The sequence below is a fragment of the Dendropsophus ebraccatus genome, chromosome 1 (assembly GCF_027789765.1).
Source record: "Dendropsophus ebraccatus isolate aDenEbr1 chromosome 1, aDenEbr1.pat, whole genome shotgun sequence".
Classification (NCBI taxonomy): domain Eukaryota; kingdom Metazoa; phylum Chordata; class Amphibia; order Anura; family Hylidae; genus Dendropsophus; species Dendropsophus ebraccatus.
The window spans coordinates 44,558,297-44,574,454 of record NC_091454.1 but is presented as its reverse complement, the minus strand read 5'-3'; the positions used below and the strand labels follow the sequence as shown (position 1 = coordinate 44,574,454).

The 16,158-nt window shown below is 42.6% G+C and overlaps 1 protein-coding gene across 6 annotated transcripts in view; it reads left to right on the top strand.

Annotated features, from left to right (window-relative positions):
- JADE2 (jade family PHD finger 2) overlaps nt 1-16,158 on the top strand; it is a 260,373-nt gene that overhangs the window by 136,083 nt on the left and 108,132 nt on the right. For all 6 annotated transcript variants that reach the window (XM_069969992.1, XM_069969999.1, XM_069969979.1 and 3 more), the window contains exons 5-6: nt 7,318-7,487; nt 9,650-9,861. In XM_069969992.1, coding sequence (XP_069826093.1) covers nt 7,318-7,487; nt 9,650-9,861 — 382 coding nt within the window. The remainder of the gene's footprint in view (nt 1-7,317; nt 7,488-9,649; nt 9,862-16,158) is intronic.

Here is a 16,158-nt window from a genome sequence, read left to right as displayed (position 1 = left end):
TAAAAAGCCCCCTCCCCTAATAAAAGTCAGAATCACCCCCCTTTTCCCAGGTTATAAATAAAAGTAAATAAATATATAAATAAACAAACATGTTTGCTATCGCCGCGTGCGTAATCGCCCGAACTATTAATTAATCACATTCCTGATCTCGCACGGTAAATGGCGTCAGCGCAAAAAAATCCCAAAGTGCAAAATTGCGCATTTTTGGTCGCATCAAATCCAGAAAAATTGTAATAAAAAGCGATCAAAAAGTCGTATATGCGCAAACAAGGTACTGATAGAAAGAACACATCATGGCGCAAAAAATGACACCTGACACAGCCCCATAGACCAAAGGATAAAAGCGCTATAAGCCTGGGAATGGAGCGATTTTAAGTGACGTATATTTGTTGACAATGGTTTAAATTTTTTACAGGCCATCAGATATAATATAAGTTATACATGTTACATATCGTTTTAATCGTAACGACTTGAGGAACATACATAACAAGTCAGTTTTACCCCAGGGCGAATGGCGTAAAAACACATTTCCCCCAAATAAACAAAATGCTTTTTTTTTTTCAATTTCACCACACTTTGAATTTTTTTCTGGTTTCGCAATGTACTTTATGCAAAAATTCAGCCTCTCATTGCAAAGTACAATTAGTGACGCAAGAAATAAGGGGTCATGTGGGTTTCTAGGTGGAAAAATGCAAGTGCTATGGCCTTTTAAGCACAAGGAGGAAAAAACTAAAACGCAAAAATTGAAATTGGCTCTGTCCTTAAGGGGTTAAGTACCATAAGTGCAAAAGGGGATTTTTACACTTTGCCCCCCCTGCGTGTTACCCTTTAAAAGATCCCTAAACTGTGTTAATAGCTTATGCACTTGCCGAGATATCCCCAGTTGTTTGGCTCAGTAGAATAAATGAATTTTTCTTCTGGCTGACTGAAAGTGGGCTTGGCCTATCCCTCATCTCTCTGGCTGCGTCCCTTCATCCACTGACCAGCACCTTAGCAGATGGTATCACACACAGTGGACAGCGGGATTAGATACAGCACTTTAGCAGATGGTATCACACACAGTGGGATCAGATAGAGACCCAACATACAGTATCAAACAGTAAGATTAGATACAGAGCCCCAGCAGATGGTATCACACACAGTGGGATCAGATAGAGCCCCAGCATACAGTATCACAATGTAAGATTAGATACAAAGCTCCAGCAGATGGTATCACACACAGTGGGATCAGATACAGTAATCTCCTCTCATAACACTGTAGGATAATGTCAGCCATGGAGGTGGGGGCACCTGCTGCAGACATCTGATAGTGAATGTTATATGTACTATGAAAGGACTACAGCTGTGTTGTTTTGGGACTTCTAGTCCTCCCCTCAGTGACTCACCCACTCTCCCTCATGCAGTACATTGGAGTCATGGCTGGCATGTCCCCCCTGGGTGAAGGGCTGGGTTCTTGTCCCTCCGTCCAGCTCCTCCCCTGCGCTGCTCCTCACACACAACACCCTCAGCTCTGCTTAGTGACCTCTGTGAGGGGAGGGGGGAGAATGTGATGCTAGGAGGCGGGGGAGGAGGTTTTCTTTCTGTCTGTGTCAGGGCTGTTATCTGATCCTCCTGTCAGAGTCCGTACAGTCAGTACAGATTCCCAGGGAAGGGCGTGTCCAGCAGGAATGCAGAAACAACACAGAGGCAAACACAGCTCTGAGGGGACATTCAGCTTCATGTATTTAAAAAAACTGTTCATTTTAGCTTATTAGTGTATATTGCAAAAATTCTTATCATGACCTAAGCTAACTAAAACTAAATGGTCAAAATATTTTATAGTTACGCTTTAAGCGTTTGATCTGAGCAGTATTGCATTGTACTATTATAGAGACTCTGTACCCACAATCTGTCCCCCCCAAACAACTTGTACCTTTGGATAGCTGCTTTTAATCTAAGATCTGTCCTGGAGTCCGTTCGGCAGGTGATGCATTTATTGTCCTAAAAAACAACTTTTAAACTTGCAGCTCTGTGCCGTGGCTTGGAGTATCTGTGCCCTAACTTTGTACCATCCCTCCACCCCTCCTCCCCACCCTCTTCACCACTTTTCCTATTCCTCTGTAGTGAAAACTACACGGATGCCTTAACGATCCAGCCCATGTGCCGTGTTGACACAGGTGATGAATAGTAGAAAATCTGCCTGGAGCATTCCTAATGATTGGGAGGACGGGGAGGAGGGACAGAGAGATTGTGCCAGCCTAATGCATACACAATCTAGACCACAGCCGTTTGGCACAGTGCTGCAAGTTTAAACAATAGACAATCACCTACCGAACGGACCCCAGGACAGATCTTGGATTAAAAGCAGCTATTTGAAGGTAAAAGTGGTTGGGGAAAGGTATGTAGATTTGTAACTTATATTCAAAAATCTTAAGTCTTCTCATACTTCTAACAAGTCTTCCCATCAGATGCTGTATATCCTGCGGAAAATATTTTTTTTCTTTTCAGTCTGACACAGTGCTCTCTGCTGACATCTCTGTCCGAGCAGAAACTGTCTGGAGCAACAGCAAATTCCGATAAAAAAAACCTCTCCTGCTCTGGACAGTTCCTGTCTCGGACACACGTCAGCAGAAAACAACATTTCCTGCAGGACCTACAGCAGCCGATAAGTATGGGAACACAAATGCAGTTGTTGATGTAATGCTTTGAGCCAAAAACAAAAGTAGATCCAGCAGGAAGGACTATTGCTTTTGAATTTATTCCAGGCTCTTGGAAAAAAAAACGCAGTGACATTTTTGTTTTCCTCCAAAAAACGCCTTTAGGGTGCCTTCACACCTACCGTATCGCAGTAGAAAACCGGATCCGCAGCAGATTTAACTAAATGAATGAACACAGCATTAAATACGCACTGTCAAATCCGCTGCGGATCGCAGATTTTCTACTGCGATACGGTAGGTGTGAAGGCACCCTTAATGAATTTACCTCAATGTATAAATTGTTACCAGGTGACACATATACCAGGGTGCAGTTGTCATAAGATGCTGCCATTAGAGTTCTATGACTGGTTGAGGCTGGGTTCACACTACGTATATTTCAGTCAGTATTGTGGTCCTCATATTGCAACCAAAACCAGGAGTGGATTAAAAACACAGAAAGGATCTGTTCACACAATGTTGAAATTGAGTGGATGGCAGCCATATAACAGTAAATAACTGCCATTATTTCAATATAACAGCTGTTGTTTTAAAATAACAGCAAATATTTGCCATTATGACAGCCATCCACTCAATTTCAACATTGTGAGAACAGATCCTTTCTGTGTTTTTAATCCACTCCTGGTTTTGGTTGCAATATGAGGACCACAATACTGACTGAAATATACGTAGTGTGAACCCAGTCTAAAAATGTAGAATGAAGGCGGCAGTTCTGAAGTTTCTTTAACCATTTTAGCAATCAGTGTTTAGGTGTCATCGATTGTTGACAGGATTGTTTTGGCAGTGAGTGACCGCATGTTCAGTCTCATGACCCTCTAGGCTATGTTCAGACGTCATAAGAGACCATTAAAGAACATCCCGGCCAGTACTGCAGTAGCGACCGGATGATCTTTAACACCACAGAGTTCTGATGCAAGCGCATCCGTGCGCGCCTGCATCAGAACTCTCCACTGCACAATAGGGAGCGTGCAGCTGGAGCCGCTCGCTCCATAGTGTGCACTGACAGGGTTTTCTACGGCCGATATTCAGTGAATAGTGGCCGCAGAAAACTGACATGTCAGTTGTTTGCGGTGTAGCTAGAGATCCTGGCCGGAGCGTTTACTATGTGTATACACTTCAGCCAGGATTCCACAGACGGCAAGGTAACACATATTTATGTAATAATCAAGGGCTTTGTTGCAATCGGCAATGGCTGTACTTTTACGAAAATATACGTTGTGTGAACATGGCCTTATACTGGTGTTCACACCTGTTTCGGAAAATGTGCTGCTGACTAATGATTTATAGTTGTGTTTGCTCGTTCCATGGCTGATCATTGTGCATTTTTTAAGTTGTGTAAACAACTTAAAATAACGTCCGTTGTTTGCTAAATAACAGCTGCTAATAAATATCTTGAATATTAGTTTGACGGCCGCTGCAAACGTCTTTTATTGTATGCATTTTGTCAATTAACGGCCGTTGTGTCCAATGGAAATCATTGAGGATTGAAAATAGAGGACGTTATTTTAAGTATCAATTAACAGACATCATTTTAGGGGGGGGGGAAGACATTGTGTGAACATGGCCTTATGCTTGCACTACGGATGTTTTTTGCTGATTGCGGACTTAGTATACAGTCCTGAAAAGCTACTGTATGTGTAAGTGAGGACTAAATATGTGAACCACAAAAATAAAGTATGAAAATTACAACGTGCACACTAGAATGTAACTAATCTTTTTACATAAGTATATTTCCATGAAGCAGAACAATATATTTTATAGACTCTCTTGATAATTGTTTTGCTGTACAAGTTCTCCAATGCAAGAGTCTAGTAGCTGCCAGTCACAAAAAAAGATGCATACTCCATAGTAGAAAAAAAAAACATCCAAGAAACCGTAAAACACGTAAGGTGCTTATACAACCACGTCCCTCTAAACCTCTATATAATTTTCCTAAACCAAAACACTAGTTTGATACTAGGAGAAAAAGAACATTGTAAAAAAGTAAAGAAAATAAATGAAGCATAACAATATAACTGGAATAGTTATCACCCCAACGGTAACCAGTGGAGAGGAACTAGAGGCAATAGGCCTAACAATAGAAAAGGGCGAATTTACAGTATAACAAAGTAAAACACTTTGTTAGCGTGGCAGTCTGCTTATCAGCCTGCTGCCTTGTGCCACTCATCCCTGGGTGCTGGGAAAAGCTGGATCCCGTCCTGGGAAATGGGACGAAGTTTCTAGGACTGGATCCAGCTTTTTCCAGCACCCAGGGAGGAGTGGCATGCAGCAGCACTGAGTTAAATGGCAGCAGGCTAATAAGCCAGTTGCCGAGCTAAGAAACCATTTTTGCTTCTTTTTGTCTGTAAATTCAGTCATCTCTACCTAACACATTACAATGCCAAATTGCAACTTCCTCAGGGGTGCTATAACAGTGGAGGCATGGGTGGATATAGAGTGCAACTATAGGTCAATGAAACCATAATGATATGTAAATTTATCAACCTATGCTTGGAAGAGGAAGACATGACTGCCGGGAGTGTGTGCATACATGCAACAGAGCATGTGCAGGAAACAGCGCTTCTGGATCACTTGTGCAGCGATACTACTGGGGCAAACCCAACATCAGAAGTTATGAGCGAATGCCTACGAATACAGCTGCATTACAACTGCATTCACACCAGGATGTTCCTAGTCAGTAGAAATAAGTATACATCTGTTGGACAGAACACTATATTTTTTTTCCTGTCACAAGTACAGGAAATTAGGGCTGGATATACATGTAGACAGTAGACATTCTATAGGTTGTTCTTGGGAAGACTGCCTATTCAAGAGAAAATGTTCATACATACACTACTACTACAGTTGGTTTAATATATGAATTACTGAATTATGTGATGGCACCTGTCAGAAAGACACAATAGTAAGGATGTGACATAGAAATAAAATGGCAAGTATATCCTGATTTCTTCATGTTGTAGTCATTTGTACACCTGCTGTCTCTTTTTAATTAAAAAGCGGCTTCTTAAAAGTGACCCTGTAGTAGTTGCCGTATTGTCCATTTCAAGAAAAGTGGAAAAGCTTACAAGTTGCATTTTACATTGGATACAGTGAGGAATATTTAGTATCTTAAAGATTGTCTGGACAGCTGGACAACTACTTGTTATAATGGAACCTCCCTAGAAATTCTGTGATCAGCAGACACTCAATTTCTATGATCTACAGTGACTAGCTCATATTCACTGGAATGTTACCTAATGAACTCTCCAGTATAATAAATGTGCTTTCTGTGCTTTAAATTATGGGAATATATATATATATATATATATATATATATATATTTATTATTACATACACACTGAATGTCCACTTGGTGAAGGAATTTGTGCCTATACAGCCAGAAGAGCATTTCAGGCACTGATGTTAAAGGGGTTATCCAGCGCTACAAAAACATGGCCACTTTTCCCCCTACTGTTGTCTCCAGTTCAGGTGGGGTTTGCAATTAAGCTCCATTTACTTCAATGGAACTGAGTTTCAAAAACCCCACCCAAACTGGAGACAACAGTAGGGGGAAAGTGGCCATGTTTTTGTAGCGCTGGATAACCCCTTTAAGAAGATCTGGCTTGCAGTTATGAGTTAGAATTCCAATTTCTACCAAAAGTGTTTGATGGAGTTAAGGGCAGTGTGATGAGCATTTACATTTTTACATGCCTAATTCATTAAACCATGACTTCATGGACCACACTTTATACACACAAATGGTAGAAAATTTACATGCTTGCATGTATGCACCTGTTTGCAGTGGGTGTAGCTAAATCACCTGATTGGTAGAGGGAAATGACCACATATGTAAATCTTGAGACAGATAACCCAGGTTCTGCCATTGACAATAGATGTCTGAGGTTTCCTGTATTTACGTGACTGCTGTAATAAACAGTGTTTTTTAATTAGTAAAAAAGACAAAAATTCTGACAAAAGAATTGCTTATCTTGTCAGGGGGTAGTGATGTAATGGCAGCCAAGAGCCATCTTACACTTTCCATGGCTACCCTGTTAGATTTCCTAGTATAGACTGCCATAATAGGCTGTTTCAACATGTCAGAGAGATGACTGTACTCTGCAGTACTATAGTACTGTCGTTGAATGTTAATGAATAATCACTTTACAGTTTCCATAGGGGGGACTAAACAGGTGTAAGAAAAAAAAAGTTAACATAGTTTGTTTAACTGAATTTGGGAATCTCCAAACTTTTATAAACTGATTGACAAAAAAAAGCATACCAAATAGGAGTTGTTGGAATCGAGTGTGAAATTAATGCTATATAGTTTCCTGTTGGGCCGTTCCTAAGCGGGATACAAAATGAGATATGGTTGGGCATGGAGGCATAAAGGTTCCATTTGCGATCTTTTTGCATCTTGCAAACTTTAAGGTTGCCATTGCATCTGGTCCTATGAATGCTGGAGGTGACTGAGCAGGCCAAGGACGGAAAGTGTTGCAATTTGGCAGAGACGTTACTGGGAAACCCTTGCTGTATGTAGGCAAACATTATTCTGTTTAGAAATACAAGCTACAATGTCCAATCTAAATATATACTTAAAAATTAGCACTTCAGAATAATAGTGAGTCATTTTTTTGTCTTTGCCTAGGTTGATTGAAACATTGGATGAAAATACACCATCAAGGTTAGAAGACTCAACACCTGATTTTGAACATCCAGTGGGCTTCCAATCTATGCCACAGAGATGCTGTCGATATGACCTGGATGAAGTGGACACATACTGGTTGGAACTTGTTAACATGGAGTTCAAGAAAATGGGTATGTATAGGAAGGACCACGATCAGGAATGTTCCTGTGTATTAAAATTGACAGATTTATTATAGAGGCATAAAACAAATGTAGTATTTGATGGCAATAGTGTGTTCAATTATGCATGTACAACAAAGCTGTGAATAATAATACACGGAACAAAGTGCTAGACTATGGAATCCTACATATATTTACAGACCCATTTAAATATACATTATACCAGGGGTGTACACAGGATTTTTCTAGGGGGAATTTGGGGAAAAATGTTTTACCATACCATGGCCACATATTATCACCAAAACGAAATAGAAAAAAAGACTATACACAGACCAAACTCCTCCCATAGTAGCAGCTTTCCACAGTCTCTTCAGACTGTATAAGTGATTACAGTGCAGTTACATCCAGTATTGAACTATATGGGTGTCCTAAGGATGTACCTAGAGTTGTCAAAGTCTCAAAGGGGTTCATTAAAACTGTGAAACTACCCCTCACTTACATCCTTGCATTGTACTACATACTGTACCAACATACATACATACATACATTACATGCAGACCACACATACTGTACATACATATGCAGATTTTATAAACACATACTGTACATGCATACACACATGGATACATAACAATAGAGATGATGAAAAGCAAAAATAAACTATTGTATAAGCAATATGGTGACACAAAGACACAGTTTTTGCATATAGAAGATACTGTGCAACCTGTACATACATTATAAAACCTACATACTGTACATGCATACATACTTCCCCTTTCTGAATGTAACATGGTTTGGGCCACTGGCAGTAGTATCACCAATACTGTTTTGTTAGCAGCACTATGTATAGGTGGGAGTAACATACGTGTTTGAAAGAGTTATCCAGGAATAGAAAAAAACATGAGTATCCATCAAATATTGGAGGTGCACACTGGCTAGATAAAAGTGCAAGGGGTGCCAATACACTATCTTAGAAAATCCATATAATCATAACTGAAGAAAAAAGCCTAAAGGCCCTATTCCACCAACAATTCTGACGACAGATTATCTGCCAAAGATTTCAAGCCAAACCCAGGAACAGACTATAAACAGAGAGCAGGTCATGAAGGAAAGACTGGATTTCTCCTCTTTTCAAATCCACTCCTGGGTTTGGCTTCAAATCTTTGAAAGATAATCTGTCGTCAGATCTGTTAGTGGCATAGGGCCTTTAGATAGAAAAACGTAGTCCCAATGTAAAATTGTAATATACTTTATTGAAATAGACTAAATATAGACTGTATATAGAATGTAAAAACAACCAGAGGAAGTACACAATATCAACCCTACCTCACTAGACAGAAACACACTTACAGGTAATGTATTGCCACCCTCAACCTTCTCCTCTCAATATCACATAATAAAGTCACATAGGAAGTGTGCACCATGCTATATGCACTGGAATTATAAATAACAAATCATAAATACAGAAAGTACAATGGTAAAGATATACACTTAGTTAAAAGAGCACAATATTAAGCAGGTGCAATAAACAACCTCACCAATGGAACATGATAAACCCAGTAAAACGAGGAAGAGCAGTCCTGGCACAACTGCGTGTTCGCTCTCCACAGCTCTCCGTTTAAAGAATTTACGTTTCAGTTCTTTGAGCGGAGAATGGAGGTGCGCAAGACATCACATCGAGACAGTGAGGTAGGCAGGATTCTTTGACACAGGCCCATGGGCTGCAGCAAGGGAGTGCTAAAGTCTGTGATCCACGATTGCTTGCTGTGCCTTCACAATTAATTGTGATGCCAGGCCGCGTGCATGTTGATTTACAAAGGGTAATGTGCCACTGACACAATGGATTTAATGGGCTACGAAAAAGATCTAATCAGACAGTAAACAAGCTTGTCTGCTCATTCATTGTCTGATTCCTTTTTTTTTTATTTATTAGATTTAATTTATCTAATGGTATGACAACCCCTTTTAAAGCATCTCCTGCTGCCAATCAAAATTACTGAGCAGCGATTTTTTGTTGTTGTTTTGTATAAAATGTAGATCTTATGCCTCAGCATGACATCTTAACATGAAAAACTGAATTTTGGAATTACCAAATTTCTACTGTTGTTAAGTACATAATATTGATCAAATACTCTTATTTGCTTTGACTGAATACTCTTCCTACTTATCTACAGAAATGCCACTGCTGGATGAGCTCACCTTTGAGAAAGTCCTGGAGGAGTTAGAGATCCTCTGCAATGAGAAAATGAATGTTGCTATTGAGACAGAGGAAGGGTTAGGTATCGAATATGATGAAGATGTCGTCTGTGATGTGTGCCGGTCGCCTGAAGGAGAAGATGGAAATGAGATGGTGTTCTGTGATAAGTGCAATGTCTGCGTGCACCAGGTAATAGAAAGCGAGGTTCTAAACATATCACATCAATTGAGACTGAAATTCCGATATAATTTACATCTGTGGTTCTGCAGGGTCAGGAATCTGGTCAAAATGTTTCATTCAATAACATTCTTCAATTCTTTTGGTTACCAAACCAGGTCAATCTCTTTACGAGAAAATGTTAACTAATTTATTTTACTTTAGGCATTGAATGGTCATAGTCTAGAATTGACATGTGATTTTAAAGCACTCATCTATTTCTGCATGGAATTGAGTTATATGGTAATGTGTGATTTTATAACATTTGCACTTTTGCACACTGGAGAAGTTTTCCTGCCTACTACTATTAACTCTGTTGCCAGCCCTATACACATTTAGAACACTGTTCAATGGTTAACATTCAGCTATCTTCTGAAGGATTGCTATTGAAATGACTTTTACCTTACTTGCTTTGTTACATAGTTGGTACAGTAAATTCTATATTCCTAAGTACATATTTATGTAATTTAGGTCTAAGAACTTGTCTAAGCCTGTTTTGAAGCCCTCCACTTTTTGCTGTGACCAGATCCTGGGGTAGACTGTTCCACAGACTTACTGTTCTCATGGTAAAGAAGGCTTGCAGCCTCCGGAGATGGAACCTTCTTTTCTCCAGGCGGAGGCAGTGCCCTCTTGTCTTTTAGGGGGTTTTACCTGGAGCATCTTTTCCCCATATTTCTTGTAGGGGCCATTAATATATTTAAATAAACTAATCATATCTCCCCTTAAACGTCTCTTCTCAAGACAAAAAAAAGTTATTCTTTTATACTTTCCTCATAACTAAGATGCTCCATGCCTCTTATTTGTTTAGATGCCAGTTTTTGTACCTTTTCCAACTCTAGGGTGTCGTTTTATGAATCAGGGACCCAAAACTGAAATGCATACTCTAGATGAGGCCGCACCAAAGCCTTAAGTGGTAATATGTCTGAAATAGCATTTCTGCTCTCCTACAGTATCTATTTACTATTGCAACCTGGGAACAATAAGGCATAAACCAAAGTAAAGTACTGCTCTACTTTATATACCGCAATACTGTGGTGTGATGTGGTTGGTGTGACTGAGACATGGCTGTACTCCTCACATGACTGGGCTGTCAATATTCAGGGATTTGCATTGTTCAGTAGGGACCGGGTAGGCAGAAGGGGAGGAGGAGTATGTCTGTATGTTAGAAATTATATTAAAGTAAGTTTTAAAAAGAGGGAGGGCGTTTAAAAAAAGTGTTTAATTTTAAAAGGGACAATTTTCCTGGGTTAAGGGCCGAACTTCAGGGCATAGACTGGGAGCTGCTGCTGTCACATACTGATCCAGCTAATAAATGGGAAATCTTCAAATCCACATTAAAGGACAACTCCCGCGCTAAGGAAAAAAAACAAAAAACAATCAGAAACATAGTTTATACACTTATCATCCCTCCTGTCACTGTTTGAATTTCCCACCGTCTGTGTACCTTCTGATTTCTATAGTCTTGTTCTTCATTTCTTCCTTGCTTCCTGGTTTCAGCTTCCCATGATGCACTTTGGCTGCTGTGACAAGCCAGCCCCCTGCTGTGACACAGCAAGTGCCTGCCCCTCCATTCACTACAACTCCCATCATACACTACACATGACCCCCTCTCTCTCTCTTCAGTCAGGCTGCTATATACACACACTGAAGCTGCACACACATACTGTCACCTCACTGTAGTGTACATTCTGCAGGATTAGGTCAGGGCAGCAGGGGAGAGATAAGAGGTCGGTGTAGCTGATATGCCGGGAGTGAGGAGAAAGATAAGCAAGTGACATCACTCACTGAGTCCACTCAGCAGCAGGAGGGAGTATGGGGGAGGGGGTCCTGTAGCTGGTTATGTGCTGGGAGTCAGTCACCAGTCATTATTGAGTTTCAGAATGTCAGATGGCTTACAGTTGCTCAGCCAATGGGAGCTGAGCAAGCCTAGTCACCTGACCAGGCAGGGGAGGGGGAGGCTGGTGTAACAGGACCTAGCCCCGCCCTCCTGCTGATGACTCATCGTCACTAGAAGGAGCTGAGAGAGGAGACTGGTGATGACAGTAATTAGGTATGAAGGAGTTTCTTACACTTCCTGGTGGGGGGTGGAGGGGGGAAAAGACAGGGAAGGAGGACAGACAGGTGATTGAAGTATATTACAGTGTTATATAACTTTGTAATGTGCTTCAATTACTGGGAAAAAGTTTTTCATGGGAGTTGTCCTTTAAATAACCGTACTGCCAAATATATTCCTATGGGTAACAAATATAAACGGTTAAAATCAAATCCCACATGGCTTTTAATTGATGTTTGAAGGGCTATAAATGACAAAAAAAGGGGCATTCAAAAATCCAAATCAGAAGGGTCAGCCTTTAAACATTACAAAGAAGTCAACAAAACCTGTAAAAAACTTAATAAAAGCAGCAAAAATTTACAACGAAAGGCAGGTGACCATAGATAGGAAAAGAAACCCCCAAAAATTCTTCAAATATATTAATGCAAAAAAAACAGAGCATGTAGGACCCCTAAATAATAGTGATGAGGAGTTAATAACTGGGGATCAGGAGAAAGCTGAGTTACTTAAGTGTTTCTTCAGCTCAGTATATATAAAAGAAGAGTATGAAGCTGAGGTGGGCGGGACCAGTGCTGAGGTGAGCGGGTCTAGTGCTGCTAACATGTGTAATGTACTGAACTGGCTTACTATAGATATGGTCCAAGATAAATTAAATAAAGTCAATGTAACCAAAGCTCCAGGGCCTGATGGATTACACTTGTATGAAATATTTAGTGATTCTTGCCGACTGATATTGTGCTGAGGAAATGGCTTAAGGCAAATGTAGTGCCACTCTTCAAAAAGGGCTTTAGCACTTCCCCAGGTAACTATAGACCCGTAAGCTTAACGCCCATTGTGGGGAAACCATTTGGAGGACTTATAAGGGACTACATTTAGCAATATGTAGTGGGTAATAGTATTATGAGTGATAACCAGCATGGTTTTACTAAGGACAGAAGCTGTCAAACCAACCTGATATGTTTTTATGAAGAGGTCAGTAGAAGCCTGGCTGGGGGGGGGGGGCTGCTGTGGATAACGTGTATCTGGATTTTGCAAAAGCATTTGACACAGTCCCTCATGGGCGTCTGATGGGTAAGTTAAGGTCTATGGGTTTGGAAAGGTTAGTCTGTAACTGGATTGAAAACTGGCTTAATAATCATACCCAGAGAGTGGTGGTCAATGATTCCTACTCCGAATGGTCCCCGTTAATAAGTAGTGTACCCCAAGGGTCAGTACTGGACCCCCTTCTGTTTAAATTGTTTATTAATAGTATTGAGAAATGGAATTAACAGCAATGTTTCTATCTTTGCAGATGACACTAAGCTTTGTAGTACAGTACAGTCTATGGAGGATGTGCAGATATTACAGGATGACTTAGACACACTGAGTGTTTGGGCGTCCACTTGGCAAATGAGGTTCAATGTGGATAAATGTAAAGTTATGCACCTGGGTACTAATAACCCACATGCATCATATGTCCTGGGGGGAGTTACTCTGGGAGAGTCACTGATGGAGAAGGATCTGGGTGTACTTGTAGATAATAGACTACAGAACAGTACACAATGTCAGTCAGCTGCTTCTAAGACCAGCAGGATATTGTCATGCATTAAATCAGGCATGGGCTTTTGGGACAGGGATATAATATTACTGCTTTATAAAGCTTTGGTGCGGCCTCATCTGGAGTATGCTGTCCAGTTTTGGAATCCGATTCATAAAAAGGATGTTCTAGAGCTGGAGAGGGTACAAAGACGGGCAACTAAACTAATAAGGGGAATGGAGCATCTTAGTTATGAGGAGAAATTAAAAGATTTAAATTTGTTTAGTCTGGAGAAGAAACATTTAAGGTGAGATATGATTAATTTATTTAAATATATAAATGGCCCCTACAAGAAATATGGGGAAAAGATGTTTCAGGTAAAACCCTCTCAAAGGTCAAGGGGGCACTGCCTCCGACTAAAGAAAAAAAGGTTCAATCTTCGGAGGTGGAAAGCCTTCTTTACAATGAGAGCTGTGAATCTGTGGAACAGTCTACCCCATGATCTGGTCACAGCAAAAACAGTAAAGGGCTTCAAAACAGGCTTAGACAAGTTCTTAGACAAAAATAACATAAATGCATATGTATAGAAACTATCATCATCTGTCCCCTTCCCTGTATCCTTTTATACCCCCCTTCCCTGAATCCATCCCCTCCCTGGTTGAACTTGATGGACGTGTGTCTTTCTTCAACCGTATCAACTATATTAACTATGTAATACTGACCTCTCCATACAGCTGGTATCCGAGGTCTCCAGAGTATCTGGGAACTGAAAGTGTGGTATTGCACTACTTCTCAAACGGTGACGTGCTATGATGTTGCTAGTGACGCCACTTCTGTGGTGGTTGGTGTAGTAGTCAGGGGTGATTCTAGCCTCTCTGCTGCCCGAGGCGAACTATAGAATGACGCCCCCCCCCCCCCCGTCAATCCGCCCACATTATAATCCACTACTGCCCCCCCCCCCCCCCACTGCTGTCCCCACTAAACATAATGTTTGGTCCCTTTCTGCACAGAGGATGTCAGGAGAGGAGGGGGCTGACTTTATAGGAGAGGTCCCAGCAGCACAGAGGATGTCAGGAGAGGAGGGGGCTAATCCTATAGGAGAGGTCCCAGCAGCACAGAGGATGTCAGGAGAGGAGGGGGCTAATCCTATAGGAGAGGTCCCAGCAGCACATAGGATGTCAGGAGATGAGGGTGCTAATCCTATAGGAGAAGTCCCAGCAGCACAGAGGATGTCAGGAGAGGAGGGTGCTGATCTTTTAGGAGAGGTCACAGCAGCACAGAGGATGTCAGGAGAGGAGGGTACTGATCTTTTAGGAGATGGTCCCCCTCTTCCCCCCTTATAGATGGTCCCCCTCTTCCCCCCCTTATAGATGGTCCCCCTCTTCCCCCCCTTATAGATGGTCCCCCCCCCCCTTATAGATGGTCCCCCTCTCCCCCCCTCCCTTATAGATGGTCCCCCTCTCCCCCCTCCCTTATAGATGGTCCCCCTCTTTTCCCCTCCCTTATAGATGGTCCCCCCCTTACCCCCCCCCCTTATAGATGGTCCCCCTCTTCCCTCTCTCCCCCCCCCTTATAGATGGTCCCCCTCTTCCCTCTCTCCCCCCACCTTATAGATGGTCCCCCTCTTCCCTCTCTCCCCACCCCCCTTATAGATGGTCCCTCTCTCCCCCCCCTTATAGATGGTCCCCCTCTTCCCTCTCTCCCCCCCCTTATAGATGGTCCCCCCTCTCCCCCCCCCCTTATAGATGGTCCCCCTCTTCCCCCCCTTATAGATGCCCCCCTTATAGATGGTCCCCCTCTTTCCCCCTCCCTTATAGATGGTCCCCCTCTTCCCCCCCCTTATAGATGGTCCCCCTCTTCCCCCCCCCCCTTATAGACAGTCCCCCTCCCGCCCCTCCCTTATAGATGGTCCCCCCCTTATAGATGGTCGCCCTCTTTCCCCCCTCCCTTATAGATGGCCCCCCCTTATAGATGGTCCCCCTCTTTCCCCCCTCCCTTATAGATGGTCCCCTTCCCCCACCCCATAGATGGTCCCCCTCTTCCCTCTCCCCCTCCCTTATAGATGGTCCCCCCTTATAGATCGTCCCATCTTCCCCCCCTACCTTATAGATGGTCCCCCTCTCCCCCCTCCCTTATAGATGGTCCCCCTCTTTCCCCCCTCCCTTATAGATGGTCCCCCTCTTCCCCCCCCCTTATAGATGGTCCCCCTCTCCCCTCTCTCCCCCCCCTTATAGATGGTCCCCCCTCTCCCCCCCCCTTATAGATGGTCCCCCCTCTTCCCTCTCTCCCCCCCTTATAGATGGTCCCCCTCTCCCCCCCCCCCCTTATAGATGGTCCCCCTCTTCCCCCCCCTTATAGATGGTCCCCCTCTCCCCCTCCCTTATAGATGGTCCCCTCTCCCTTATAGATGGTCCCCCTCCCCCCCCTTATACATGGTCCCCCCTCTTCCCCCCCCCCCCTTATAGATGGTCCCCCTCTCCCCCTCCCTTATAGATGGTCCCCTCTCCTTTATAGATGGTCCCCCTCCCCCCCTTATACATGGTCCCCCTCTTTCCCCCTCCCTTATAGATGGTCCCCCTCTTTCCCCCCCCTTATAGATGGTCCCCCTCTCCCCCCCCCCTTATAGACAGTCCCCCTCCCGCCCCTCCCTTATAGATGGTCCCCCTCTTTCCCCCCTCCCTTATAGATGGTCCCCCCTTAT